This window comes from Myiozetetes cayanensis, unplaced genomic scaffold, assembly GCF_022539395.1.
Source record: "Myiozetetes cayanensis isolate MyiCay16 unplaced genomic scaffold, myiCay2020 scf4, whole genome shotgun sequence".
Lineage (NCBI taxonomy): Eukaryota > Metazoa > Chordata > Aves > Passeriformes > Tyrannidae > Myiozetetes > Myiozetetes cayanensis.
Genome location: NW_026087631.1, coordinates 4,973,296 through 4,987,010, shown reverse-complemented (window position 1 = coordinate 4,987,010; position 13,715 = coordinate 4,973,296). Strand labels below are relative to the sequence as shown.

Below are 13,715 nucleotides of genomic sequence, written 5' to 3'. Positions count from 1 at the left end.
GCTTCCCTGAATAGTACGTACTCCATGCTAAGTTGTAGAGATACTCAAATGTTATGCATCAAAGTTCACAAGAAAACAAAACCAAGCAAAACAAAAGCTTCTGTGCTCCACAAAAGAACAAATGCAAAAATGATACTTGTGAAGACCAATGGTGCTAAAACAGCTTTATTTTTTTACTTAATACAAGGCAGAGTGCCTTTTAATACTTCACATAACAGATATTAGCAAATACAAATATATATACTTTTTTTTTTTGCTTTTAATGAAAATGTCCACTTAAGGATTTAACTTAGAAATTTCAGTTGTGAAATCTCTCTAGATTTTTGCAAAGTTAACAGATATTCCAGTGCAAAAATAGATCCCATTACAGATAGCATAAAGTGCTTGGAACGAAGGGCCAACTATATAATTCAGGAGGGAAAGATAAGCACAACGTGGTGGTTTAACCAAGGGGAAAATCCAACAACTCCTTACTGAAATACAAATGTACTACAAAGAAGGATGCAACATGTCAATAGTACTGAAGTTTAAAATAAGTTAACACCTCAGTGCAGTTTCATTATCAAGAGTGGTTCGTATACTGCGTGTGTCTCTAGAGTGATTTTTCCCCAACACAAACGAGTAAATTAGTGGCTCTCTGAACTTACTCCATGACAAATCTTCATGCCAGTGTTGCATTATGCTGTCTGTTCAGTACAAAAGAGGCAGATCAGAGCTGTGAAATAATTTGGTTAATATCCACATTTACTATAACGTTTCATCACAGATAGCAGAACCTTTAAGCATGACAATCACAGGGCAACACGAATCAAGAATCTTTTTGTTTGGCGAAGGAAAGAGGATGATGATGATGATGATATAAGTGTTGTTTCCTGATAAATTAATAATTTAGATGAGCAGCTACCAAGAGCAAACCACAGCCCTTTCAGGACCAAATCTGAATCCTCCTAGAACTCGTTCTAGTTCTGCATGCACTAGTTTGGTGCAGTGCAGACCTTAAGCCCTTCACTTCGGTGACTTGATGCTGATTTACAACTGTGATTTTTAGCAGTGATAAGCATCCAGTACATGCTACTTGTTTCAGTGATACTGCAACATACTTGCAGCCTGTTATGGAGAAATGGCTGTAGCTCAGCTGTTTCTGCAGCTGGAAATCTGATGTCTTCATCACCCCGTATTCATCCCCATAGAGTGATGCCATAAAGGTAATAACAAAGTACGTTTTAAGTGAGGTATTACCGATCCCCTTTACACTCCTTTCACAATCCCCTTAGCAATGTATTACACAGATTAAAAAAAAAAAAAAAAAAGGTATGAGAAAGGCACTTCTGCAGAGCCTGGAGTAAGCTCTAACTTTATGTCAAGACAGGACATGGAGGGACTGGGAACTGGGTTTAACTGCGTTTTAAAAATGCTGAGTTGGTCAGTGTTACCAAGGGTACTTGGAAATAGGTCATCAACCTTCTTCAGGCTCATGCCAGCCTCTTCACTGTTTGCTGGGCTGCTATGGACATTCACAGAAGAAAATGGTCCATGATTGATTCACGGAGTAGCATCAAGAACTAGTGCAGAAACTGTGTGGGTTTTTAAGGCAGAGACATGACAAAGGAATAGCCCAGGAACTGCACTTAAGTTCAAACCACGTTACCGAACCCATTTCTGAATGTAAAAGCAAGACAGAGGGGCCCTGAGAGTATACTCTCCCATGACTGTTGTACAATGCGAACAAGAATTGGTTGTTCTTACTATGTAATTTCCCCTCTAATATTATTCTGGCCTTGTAAAACTTGAAAAATTGACTGATGAACTGCAATGCTACTATCTTGTTCTCCAAGGGGATTTTTAATGAAGCAGTTGTCACATGTATAATGAGGGTATTCTCCAGTTAGGGATCACCTAATGACTGAAACTACACTGCACAACACAAAAAGAAACTTACACGTTAATGTTATACCAGTTTCCAAACAGGAACATTTTAGGTGAACAACTTGCAGTAATTGCAGATAGCAGCTGATTGCTAGAATCTGGATCCTGGTCAGATCATGAATGCAGCTATCCACCAAATGGATAGAAAGAGAGCATAGCATTGAGGCATAATGTGAAGAAATACTGTGGCTACAAAGATCAACTGAGAGCGTTTTCAATCCCTAGTTATGCTACCTACATATTTAAAGTCATAAATAATACTGTTAAAAAAAAAAATCTACATCTCATGTCTAGTTTTTATCTGGCAAAGCCAGAAATGGCAACATGCTTGTGCTAAGCAGTAATTTCAGATGATGGGTACCTTTCTGGTGCAAAGCAAGGGTTAAAGAGCAGATACTACAAATCTGAGTGACAGCTCACGACTTAAAATTTGCTCTTGGCAATCATTAGCAGCTTGTACAACTACTGAGTTCGCTGCTGTGGTCCAAACTCTAGGTCTGCTTCTCACCCACTTCCTCCCACTGGATATTCATGCAGCTGCTGCAGTACCTCAAAGGAGCAGTAGAGTACTTAACTACACAAATACCTAGTCAGAGAGTGTTACTGATTGTGATGCTGGTGGGTATTTGGAGGGTACACAGTTCTGCATATCGCAACTTGCTGATGAAGATACATGGTTATGATGGCCCGTCTCTTGCCATCCCACCTCCACAGTACTGCTTTGTGGCCTCAGATTTGTCACTACTGATCTATACCAGTCTAGAAAAAGCAGCTGGTCAGGTTAAGTTTTCTCAGCCCAAGGCTACAACACTGGTGGTGACTTTTCTTGCCACTGACTGTTCTGGTACATTCATTGCCAGCAATGGATGTAGCACCAGCAAATTCCCACTCCTGACATGAATGTTCTAAAAACGAAAACATGCATGTCTAAAATACCTGTAAATAACCACTGGCCCTGATTCCTCAGTGAATTATTTTAGCAACCCTAAGAAAAACATACTGTACAGAACAAGATACAGTATGGTTTAAAGCCCACAGCATCTAGTGGGTGCTTTACCACAGCTTCAGAGTTATACTGTAAGGAGCTAAGTTCAAGTCTTTCACTTGAGAACAGTACAAGACGACTCCATGAGGCACTGCCCCTGTAAAGGAATTGTTTTCATTGCATTGAATTGCATTGCATTGAATGGTTATCAGTAGAGTGTCCAGTTTCTTTTCCTCTAGCTTCTTCTTTGGGAGTATCCTATCCCAGGGAAAGGAAGTTTGCATTCTGCTCATCATTTCTTTGATGAAATTGGCTCACACACAACTTTCTTTTACCTTCTCATCTTGCAGGAAGGAATTAAGGATTGCAATGTCTACCACAGTCTGGTTTTTGTGCAATGACAGGTCCTTGGTATGGTCGTCGTCACTTTGGTCCTTAGCAAAATTTACAAATACCTGCAAGAAAAAAAGAGCATGTCACATACCACCCTGGATTTTCATTAATTCAGGGCATTTAAACACTGGGCATCCTGAAACAGTCCTGGGATTCAGTACTCTACTTTGTTAAAAGAAAGGTCCAGTAAATTAGTGGATTTATTCCTACATCTGCACAAAAAAGCTTTTGGCATCCAGGCTACTAAAAACTTACTTGGTCAAGTGTTGTCTGAGAAACGGAGTAGTCTTCTATGTGGAGTCTCTTTTTGTTCTGGGAGAGAATACTGAATATTTTGGCCAGGGAGGATGGCGAAGAAGGAAGCTGGTACTGCAGCATATTCCGATGCTTTTCCTTCAGGACACTGCCGGGGAAGGCATGCCCAAAGAACTCCTCAACAGGCTTCAGGTCTGGGTTTGCCCCTGCAATTCTCACCACTATGGTGTAACCATCTCCAAACCTGCAAACAAGAACGCCAGCACGAGACTTAAGTGCTTCAGAAATACAAGTGCAGCTTAAAATCCAGCAGCATTTCCCACAGGCAGAACAGCAACTGGAACGCTGCGTGAGGAATTAAGCCTGACTGTATTCTCCCTAAAAGCACAGACAACTCTGCGGTGCGAGTGAAAAGAAAACAGCTACCTGTTCTTTAGATGCTGGACACTGCCCAGACACCTGAATCGCCCGTTGACCATTATCGCCATTCGAGTGCACAGGGCTTCACATTCTTCCATGCTGCAGGCAGAAGTAACTTCATTAGCACTGCAAACAGCAGTGGAGGGCAGAGCAGCCAGGCCGAGCTTGGCATCCAGCCCTGGCAGATGCAAAAGCCAGGGTACGACACAAGTGGGCCGCTACCTACCTGTGAGATGTGAGCACCACCGATCTCCCCTCCTTGATTACACTCAGAGCGCAGTTCCACAAGAAACGACGTGCTTTGGGATCCATCCCTGTTGTGGGCTCATCCTGCAAAATGTGTACAAAAAAACCCCAGGTTACGCTGCTACATTCCATTGACAAATACCTCTTCTTTGAAATGACCTGTCCATTCTCCTTAAGCATACTGGAAGCACTGAAAATAAGCAAGTTTGACTCATTTTCTAAAATGAGAAAATAATGTATGCTCCAGATTTTAAATTAGCAAACACATCCTTTTCAGACCTGAGAATTACTGCTTATTCTGCAGTTACAGTACGCTGAAATATCCAGTTCTGAAACAAGTTGAAGTCAATTAGCTTGTTTAAATACAGCACAAGTCTACTTTCTCATGCCCTCTGAACTTAAGTAATTCTCATATCTGTCCTGAATTTTAATCCAAAGAGCAGTAAAATATTTATGTCCAATTTTCAGTTGATTATTAAAAACACAGATTTGTTCATGTCCAGCAGAAAGGCTGTAATTTATTGTAGGCGTAGAAATCTTGAAGATGCTGACAGTTTGGCATCATGCTCGAGACCCCCACTTCACAGTGAATTTCCAGAAACAGAAGCCCAGAGGCACTTTATAGCTTGCACCTAAATAGGGAACATTTATTTCCATGTGCTATTTCCTCATGTTTAAGCGACTAATGATGTATTTAAACATCAGTTGGACATGAAATAGCTATTCTCCATTTGAACCTGGTTTTTCTGTTCTGTAGAGCAAAAGTTGCAGACTCACCAGGAACACCACGGGCGGCCCTCCGATGAGGGCAATGGCCGTGGAGAGCTTGCGCCTGTTCCCTCCACTGTAATTCCCGGCGTATTTCTCTCCATATTTCACAAGGCCCAGTTTCCGAATTGCCCACTCGCCAACCTGCAACAGACAGCGCAACACCCTCTCGAATCAACATCCACACAAGATTTTCCTTATGAGCTCTGGCTTTGGAAGCAGTTTTCAGAAGGGCCATTCATCCGGGGACATGATGAGCATGGATATGGGTTTTGAAACACCCTGTTCACCTCTAGAGCAGGATATGTGCAACCCTGCCCCTGGGAGGCCTGAAAAGTCAAATGGCTGCAGTTTGTCAGCCAGTGAGCATGAGTTCAACACCAGCTGAGCCGCATTAACCACTGGTCTAGTGCTCATAGTAGCACCAGCTTCAGAGGTATTTCCTACTCCTGTGGGCTTACAGCAGGGATGTGGTCACTACTGACACACAGGAGTCCCACTGTGGTGCATCTTAGCCCTTCAGACAGATGGGATCTGTTTGTTATTCAGGAGTAGCCCTAATGGTGCCAGTAGGCAGGCATTGTTGCCCTGCAGACTGAAATGGGAAAGGGATCCAGCTACTGTTTCAATCTGCAGCTCCACAGCCCTTAAATTTTTAAAGAAAGTCATTCAGTGGAGAACAGCTTCCACGATGAGAATGCAGGACCTAAATTACCTGCCCTTCCATTTAGTACACTTTTCTAGGCAACACTGAAAAAAACACCACAACTTTTGGGCTGCCCTGAAGGAAAGGGGGGCAGATTTCACCATACAGTACCTTCAGCACCTTCACATCATGGCATTATATGTCTTGCAGTGAGGGTGCACACAAGAACTTGCAAATTGGTCACTGGGGAGGGTCCTTTGGTGTTTCATTTACCTTGCAGACTTCTTTCTCTGGAACACCCCTCAGGAGTGCAAAGAACTCCAAGTGCTCTCGGCCCGTCAGCAGTTCGTTAACAGCATCAAACTGTGGGCAGTAGCCCATGTTCTGATGGACTTCTTGAATGTTGGAGAGGATACTGTAGAAGAAAAAAACCTTTTGTTAGGATTTCAGGAGTACATGCCATTATTTTAGACGTTAAAAGGAGGAAAGTGAAACAGCAGTTTTGGAATCACTGAACTAATGACGGCACAGGATCCTTGAAGTCCATCTTGGCCAAGTTACCTTTTCCATCTCCCACTCTTCAAGTTCTTTGTTTTTTAAAAAAGGACATTTAAATGTGAAAGAGCAGGTATTCAGAAGTGACTACCAGACTAAATAAATTTTCTTAAGGCCAGTGAAGTATTTTCCCAGACTTGAACAAGGGCTGAAACAGATGCCAGGAGTTGTGAAAGGAAAAAGTGGAAGTGGAACAATGGCTGCAAAAGCTGGAGGAGAAGGCAGCAGAGGACCTAATTCCACACAAAGCAGAGGAAAGATGCATTGTCTTTCACCTGTTTCCTTTGAGGAAAGCTTCTCCTCCTGTCACATCCGTATCACCAGTTAGCATCTTAAAAGTGGACGACTTGCCAGCACCATTTACTCCCAGGAGTCCAAAGCACTGGGGATATAAAAGAGCACAGTGTGTTTGAGAATGCTGCATCACTTTCAGCACTGACAAGAGGGGAAGGAGCAAACTTGATCCTCAGGACAGCTGGAGAGACTCTTCAGTGCATTTTCTAAAAAAGTTTTTATTTTAAGTATAAACCTTTAGGCTGGGAGAATGAAGGAACTGTGGTGTTGCCTTGGTACATTGTCACCACAGTGTATCCATGCTAAACCTTAAAAACTGGAGTTTGGCCTCTGGTCCCAGACACAGAGTTCAGCATCTTCTTCAAAGGCAGACACACACAGAATCAGAAACTGCTTCAGCTTCCAATTTCTTCTGATGTAATTTGAACATTAATTTGGTTTTGATCTTACTCTACCCTGTGCTGTCTTGTGGCTCTTAAAATGCTGCAGTAATAGCAAAACAATGCATTTGACAGATGAGCTTACCTCTCCAGGGGGGATTCCAACACATATCCTATCAACTGCTGGCTTTCGCTTCATTCTGTAAATCTGAAACCAGAAGGAAAAGGAATGAGAAGGGCAATGTCAAAGAACTCTTATTAGAGCCATACATATTTGACGCTCCAAACTTGATCCAATTTTGACCCCACTAAACTCCTCTGATGGTGAACTGCATAGTTCTGTGTCAACAAGTGGGAATGCAGAAGTTCTCTGTCACCTTGGTTAGCTCCTTGATTTCCAAGATGTCACTCTGTCCTCCTCCACTAATTATCCTCTGCCTCTCTCTGGTTACATCCTCATCTTCATCATTCACAGGTGGCAGCTTGGCATAGACAGGCCTGGAGAGAACAATGTGACAGAGGCTTAGCAGAAGATGACAGGATCTTCACAGATATTCTCCCCATTTCCACAGGGGACACCAATGAAAACGCCACCCGCCTGTAGCAAAGCAGTGGAGAACACAACCTACCTGGGTTTTATGAAGAACCTGTACTGGATGAGCACTGTGATGAGGAAAAAAACAACACCCTCCACTGCCATGGCAAAGAGGTTCCTTCCCACCAGGTCCCATGACAGAGGGGACACAAAACGATTCTCTCCTGCCAAAAGGAGATCAAACATGCAATCACTTTTCCAGAGCAAGGCGAGTTGGGATAGCATTTCTTCCCTCAGCGTTCCCCAAGCTGGGCACCAGGACAACTGGTGATCAGCCAAGTGCACGAGGGAAGGGATGGACCACACAAGGGGCCAGCTGTGGCTGTGTACACATTTCTTACTGTAGCAAAGTTGGGACTTAGGCCCAGAGAATTCAGTCTGTCAAAGAAGAGCTGGATCACATTTTCAAAAGGTTAGTGAAGCACAGGAAGACTATAACCCAGGTCTGGCATCTGCATGCCAGCAAAAAAATATATCCAGTTTTCCAGAACCTCAGCCACTCATCACACTTGGCCTAGTGGTCCTCTCCCTACAATTGTCTTTGTGCATTTTTATTTAATTCCCCTAGCTCAAAACACTGGGGTTCTGTCTGCCAGGTTCTCTTAAGTCCTTGTAATAACCTAAAGTGGATGGCTGTGGACACTTGCCACCTTTGATCAGATCTGTGCTGCAAATTGTGCACTTTCAGTTCCTGAAAAGTTGGAGAAGCTTATCCAGAGCAGACACGAGATTTCTCTGTTCCTTTCAGGCCGTTGTCCCTGTGACACATAATTTCACTCACCAAACCTCTCCAGAGCATCAGCCATGGCCTGGTTTTTCACCATGTCAATGAGTCCCCGCCCCAGGCAGAAGTGGGGGAAGATGAGGAAGACAGACTTCAGAATGTCATTGATGTCCTTCAGCTTCTGTTAAGATAAAAATCGAGTGCCAGTGAGCCACCTGAGCAGAAAGCAGCCACCACCTGCCAAGGGTGACCCATGTTATGACTGACCCCTCCCTCCCTTCCTCAACAATGCAACTCCACAAAAATGCAAGGATTAGAAATGTTCTCCCAAGGGCCAGTGCCTTGGCTCCTCTACCAGTGTTGTTGAGTTGCTCAAGATTCTATTAACACAAGCAAACTGCAACAAAACGAGAGATTTCTCCAAACACTGACAGTCTAAAAGGCACTGTCTGCAAACAATAACATGTAAAAGGGCTACAGGTCAAGGAGACCTGGAAGTTGTGCTTGCACAGACTGGTTATGTCAGTGGCTGTGGGCAGCTCCTCCCTATCCATATTAGAGGCTCTAAAACTTTTCCTTTGTTGTCTTCCAGTTGGCTTAGCCCATAGATTGAAATGATAGCAGCCTGAGGAGGGGTTCCTGTTCTGCCAGACACTTATCTTCTAGCATACACTTATTTTTACTGAGCTAAGACAGGCTTTGTTACAAAAGGAACCATCATCAAGGTTCCTTGCCTCCATATGCACACAGGAGGAGGTATAATCAACAAATAACTCCCACAGGGTCTCCAGAACTTCCTCCCACGAGGAACACTTAACACCACTGTGGGTCAGACGGGGCTGGCTAAGACACCTTGTTTGTACACAAGCAGGAGAGGAGCTTGCACCTTCCCCAGTAGGCATCTGGCTTTGAAAAACTGAATGAGGTGGGTAAGTTCCCAACACATTTAGAGAGGTATCTACCACAGGAGGCAAAACTGGAGGCAACCAAATAAAATGCCTGAGTGATTAAATCACCCTTAGTAGATGGAAACTGCCCTTCATTAGTAACATACAAACAATTCCATCTGAACATAAGAAAATTGTTCAAGGGTGTTTTTTTGGGGGTTTTTTTTGGGTGTGTTTTGTTGTTGTTGTTATTTGGTTGGGGTTTTTTGTTTGTTTTGTTTTGTTTTTTTAACCCTAAGAGTGATTGAGACGTGGAAGAGGTTGCCCCAAGGGACTATGGAGAATCTCCATCCCTAGAAATGCTAAAATCTGACGGCCCTCAGCAAACTGCTGCAGCTGATCCTGCCCAGTCAGAGGTTGGACTAGACAATCACAGGAGGTCCCTCCCCATCTTAACTATTCTGTGAACACTGGTGAATTGGGCTTTAACCCTTTTCCACCAGAACCTGTGTTTAAACTGCTGCCAAAGCTGATGGGCACAGGCCATGGCCTAGCTTTTCTGGAGAACTAAAGGCAGCGTGGCACCAGCATGGAACCAGAGTGCAGCAGCACAAGGCGGTGAGGAGCTTCTGGGGGAACATACGTTGTTGGTGAAGAGCTCCAGGACAAAGGTGGCCACACTGCCGTTGATGCCAATGAAGAGGTTCACGCTGGTCAGCACAACATACGCTGTGCTGGGGATTTTGAACACGAAGGAGGCCGGATACATGAGAGGGGTGATGGACCACCTGGCAAAAAGAAAAGCAGCAACGTCAGGCGAGCACCTGCCGAGCCTGAGCGCCTTCCCAGTCATTCCCTGAAGAGAAATCTCTTACCCATAGAGAAACAGAAGGAGAGCCAGCACAGGCAAGTTGGAGGAGGATACATAGGACTTCTGCTGGAAGCAGATGAAGATGATGACGACCAGTGTGGCTGGTACAATGTAGTTGCACTTGAAGGGAAAAAACGTGACTTTACATTTCTTTCCCAGAGACAATAAAAGGTGTCTTCCTGCTCTAATCCAATAGATTAATCAAAACTCTTCAGTGTTCCCAAAGCTGTTTTTAATGTGAGACTGTTGGAAGTGTCATATATATGAACTACAATGCAGCACACATGAATTTACATTTCTTGGTCCCTAGAAAGGGGCTACACAAGCAAACATTTTTGGGGCAATTATTTTAAAGTGACGTAATAAATGCTGATGACTGAGCCTTCGGTTGTCTTCCCATCCTATCTTGTGCTTCCTGTCCTGCTGAAGTGAGCCACGGCCCCAAGGGAGTGAACACAAAAGTCATGGTGACAGTGGTTATTCACTGAAATAACGTGGTGCCCGCTGGCCCAAACTGCACTTTGCACTTCAGTGCAAGACACCCTGCAAAACCAGAAGGGAGGACAGTTTGGCACATTCAAGGCCCTTACCATATCCCAGACAAAGTTGGCCACCCAGTAGATCACAGGCTTCACACCACTGATGAACTGCAAGTGTTTAGCCTTGCTGACACGTTCTTGAATAAGGAAAACCACAAAGCTGGCAGGAACGAAGGACATGGCAAAGATCACACAGATGGAGACGAGGACATCCACAGAAGTGGTCATCCTGGACAAAAAAAAAAAGAAAGCAAAGTGCTTGCTGGTGCTGGTTCCTTTGAGATGAAATGAAGCAGCTCATCCAGGGCAAAGCAGAAACTGTTTACTCTGCTGTTCTTCTGGCATCTCAAGGACACCACCACAACCTGCAGACTGGTTAAGAACTTCAGTGTAATAGACTGCTTTCTGCTTTCCTGATCACTACCATTTTGTTTCCCATCTAATGCATTTTTGGGGGTTGTTCGGTGGTCTATCTTTTTTTTTTTTGTGCTGTTTTAGCCATCTGCCACTGCTTTAGATTTGAAGATGTATCTGCAGACGGGTCCTGACTTGGATAGTGGTAAGAGTGGACTAGTCAGTGCCTCAGTGAAGTGAACCCTTGAACCCTGCACATTACTGTATACCACCCCAAGGTTGAGAGAGTGGGCAAAACAATAAATGGATCTATAAATGATGGGCCTATAAATGATTCCTAGTCAAATGGTGGCACCCTGGGACAAAAGAATGACCATAATCATGATGAGACACATTTATGAAGGTGGCTGAGAGGAATTTTGTAAGTGACAGAAGGTCTGAAGGTCACACTAGTTCTTAGAAACTGCAGCTACCAGGGACTCAGAGACAGAGAAAGCTTTCACAGAACTGCTGTTCAACACCAAGTTCTCAGCAGCACATGTTGCCACCTGCCCAGACCGGAAAAATAAAGCCTGCATGTCAGAGCCTAAATGCCACAGGCCACTGAGCGTCCACCAGCAAGGCTGAAACCTCCCATGTTGCCTGTTTCCTGAAGTAATCAGCAGCTGATGAGCCCAAACCCACCCATGTTCACATCAGGACTTACAGGGCTACTTCGGAGAGCTGCTGCTTGGTGAGGTTCAGGGGGTGATTGAAGGCAGTGATCCCGTAGGCACTGGGGTTTTCACCCTGCTGCAGGTTGGCCCGGAGGATGGCATTGTTGATCACATTCAGGAAGGATGCAATGGCATGCCAGCCCTTGTTGTTAAACCACACCTGCGAGAGACCACATCGACATCAGGAAGGCACCAGGTACATCATCTACCCAACAGCCTCCTAAGCCCTGCAGAACATCCCTTCCTCTAGTCAGGGCATATCATTCCTTCCCTCACTTTTCCAGCTAGCTTGCTCAGGGACAGAACACAGGGTTTAATCAGTAAGTACAAAAGGCTGGTGGAAGACAGCAATGATCCAGCACTGAAGTCCTTTCAGGATGTGGAAGGAATAGATTTTGAGGAAACCCACACAAGAACACAAACTACCTATGTTCCCACAGGGAACTATGTTCTGCACAGTTCACCAAGGCAAACTGCTGTGAATCCAGGTCACCAGAGCTTCAATTAGCAGGCACAGCAGTGAGGATTGGGTCATTTACCTTCACATTGTTCTTTGTATCCAGGCCTTTCATGAAACTTGACAAGCTATTGAGAAATCGATCTCCCGAACTTCCCTGCAAACAGAGAAGACAGTTACTTCCCCTCTGAGAGTACCTTTACTTATATCCTGGGGTCTAGCAGGGGTTACACAATGTTTTTCACAGCTCTGACAGTTTTCTTCCCATTCAAAAGCCTCTATCCACCAAGCTGGAGGTGGTAAGAAGGCTGAGAAACTTCAGCTTTCCTCCACTCTTTACTTTCTGGGGTCTCACCGATAAGAGGTCAGCCTCATGCCGTTTTTTTTCCCAACAAAATTTATTGAACAAGGCTGCAGGAAACCTTCAGAGATATTGCAGCCCACAGGCAAGCAGTCTCAGAGGAAAAACAGGGCCCAAATTCTCTTCTGAGCCAAGGCAGACTCAGTACAGGAGGGCTCAATTGGGTTATTGAAAGATGGCAGTAAACACTTGTTAATTCCTTGAGATAGCTCACCCTGTCCTGCCACAAAACACTCAGAGGAGTCTGCAATCCCCACCAGCTTGCAACTGTGTTGGGCAGAACCCACATCAGCAACGTGGGCTACACAAACTTCAGCTGAGCGTGTCTCCAAGCCTCCTGCCACTCCCAGACAACTGCCTGGGAGATCCCAGCTCAGAGACAGTGGGGAGAAGCCACAGGATACAGCTAACATACACATACTACTCATTTTATGGCTTCTAAGTCCTCTCCCAAGTAACAAGACTGATATTAGTGCATCCTGGGTTTATGGGGGACAGTTGCTCACCTGTGCTAGCTCCAAGATTTTCTTCACCTGTTTAATGGCATCGGTGACTTCATGGCTTGGAGGAAGCACGAGGGAACTGCTGGCTCCCAAGGAAAAGCCACCATACCTGAAAGTTGAGACAGAAAGTGATGCTGAGACCTGACTATTCACTGACATCCAGAAAATGCCGCTCCTCCTCCCTCTCCAGACGTCTCCTCTTCCTGGACTACATCCAACACTCTTACAGGAAAGGATGACTTTGATTTTCCTAGATGACTGCTCAGCCATGGTGTCTTCTGCTCTTTGCTTCTGGGGTTAAATACCCATACTAAGAATGCTGAGCAGGCTTCCCATTTAATAAATGCAGCTATCCTCTGCTGCCAGTGCAGACAAAGCAGGATATCTCCCTGCTGCCCTTGGTTGGAAGGATAGCACCTCCCACGACAGAGTACCAGTAGGTTGGTCATGCAAATCTTTTCAAGCCCCTACTGCACTCTGTATAAGGCAGATATGCTTTTCAGTACTCTGGGGTTGTCTCCCAGTTTATCCTTCAACATCTTCCCTCAACAGTCCAGCAGTTAAGAGTCATATAAAACAAACTGCAAAGTGGGGTGGATGTGTCAGGCTTAAAAGAGTGCTCAAGGGTTAGTGGACACGTACAAGCCAAAGAAAAGGCAGTGACTCACCTGAACTCATTCACCCAGACCTTATTCTTTAAGCTGTAGAAAAAGAAAAGAGAGTTGATGTATAACACATAGAACAAGAGAAGAGACAGACCCATCACTGTCGCAGGCACGTGGCCAGGGAAAGGACTGCAACAGCCTCTCACATCTGTCTCATGTCCCACCACCCTTCTTC

General features: G+C 44.7%; 1 protein-coding gene across 4 annotated transcripts in view; it reads right to left on the bottom strand.

Moving 5' to 3' along the window:
• Nucleotides 1-149: 149 nt before the first annotated feature.
• ABCA1 (ATP binding cassette subfamily A member 1) overlaps nt 150-13,715 on the bottom strand; it is a 93,247-nt gene continuing 79,681 nt past the window's right edge. For all 4 annotated transcript variants that reach the window (XM_050329425.1, XM_050329423.1, XM_050329426.1 and 1 more), the window contains exons 33-50: nt 13,544-13,576; nt 12,879-12,984; nt 12,094-12,168; nt 11,545-11,714; nt 10,536-10,713; nt 9,950-10,065; nt 9,718-9,862; nt 8,245-8,368; nt 7,498-7,627; nt 7,246-7,366; nt 7,014-7,076; nt 6,470-6,576; nt 5,913-6,054; nt 5,003-5,137; nt 4,206-4,309; nt 3,986-4,078; nt 3,560-3,803; nt 150-3,366 (exon numbers count right to left, since the gene is read on the bottom strand). In XM_050329425.1, coding sequence (XP_050185382.1) covers nt 3,226-3,366; nt 3,560-3,803; nt 3,986-4,078; nt 4,206-4,309; nt 5,003-5,137; nt 5,913-6,054; nt 6,470-6,576; nt 7,014-7,076; nt 7,246-7,366; nt 7,498-7,627; nt 8,245-8,368; nt 9,718-9,862; nt 9,950-10,065; nt 10,536-10,713; nt 11,545-11,714; nt 12,094-12,168; nt 12,879-12,984; nt 13,544-13,576 — 2,227 coding nt within the window. In that variant the 3' untranslated portion in view covers nt 150-3,225. The remainder of the gene's footprint in view (nt 3,367-3,559; nt 3,804-3,985; nt 4,079-4,205; nt 4,310-5,002; nt 5,138-5,912; nt 6,055-6,469; nt 6,577-7,013; nt 7,077-7,245; nt 7,367-7,497; nt 7,628-8,244; nt 8,369-9,717; nt 9,863-9,949; nt 10,066-10,535; nt 10,714-11,544; nt 11,715-12,093; nt 12,169-12,878; nt 12,985-13,543; nt 13,577-13,715) is intronic.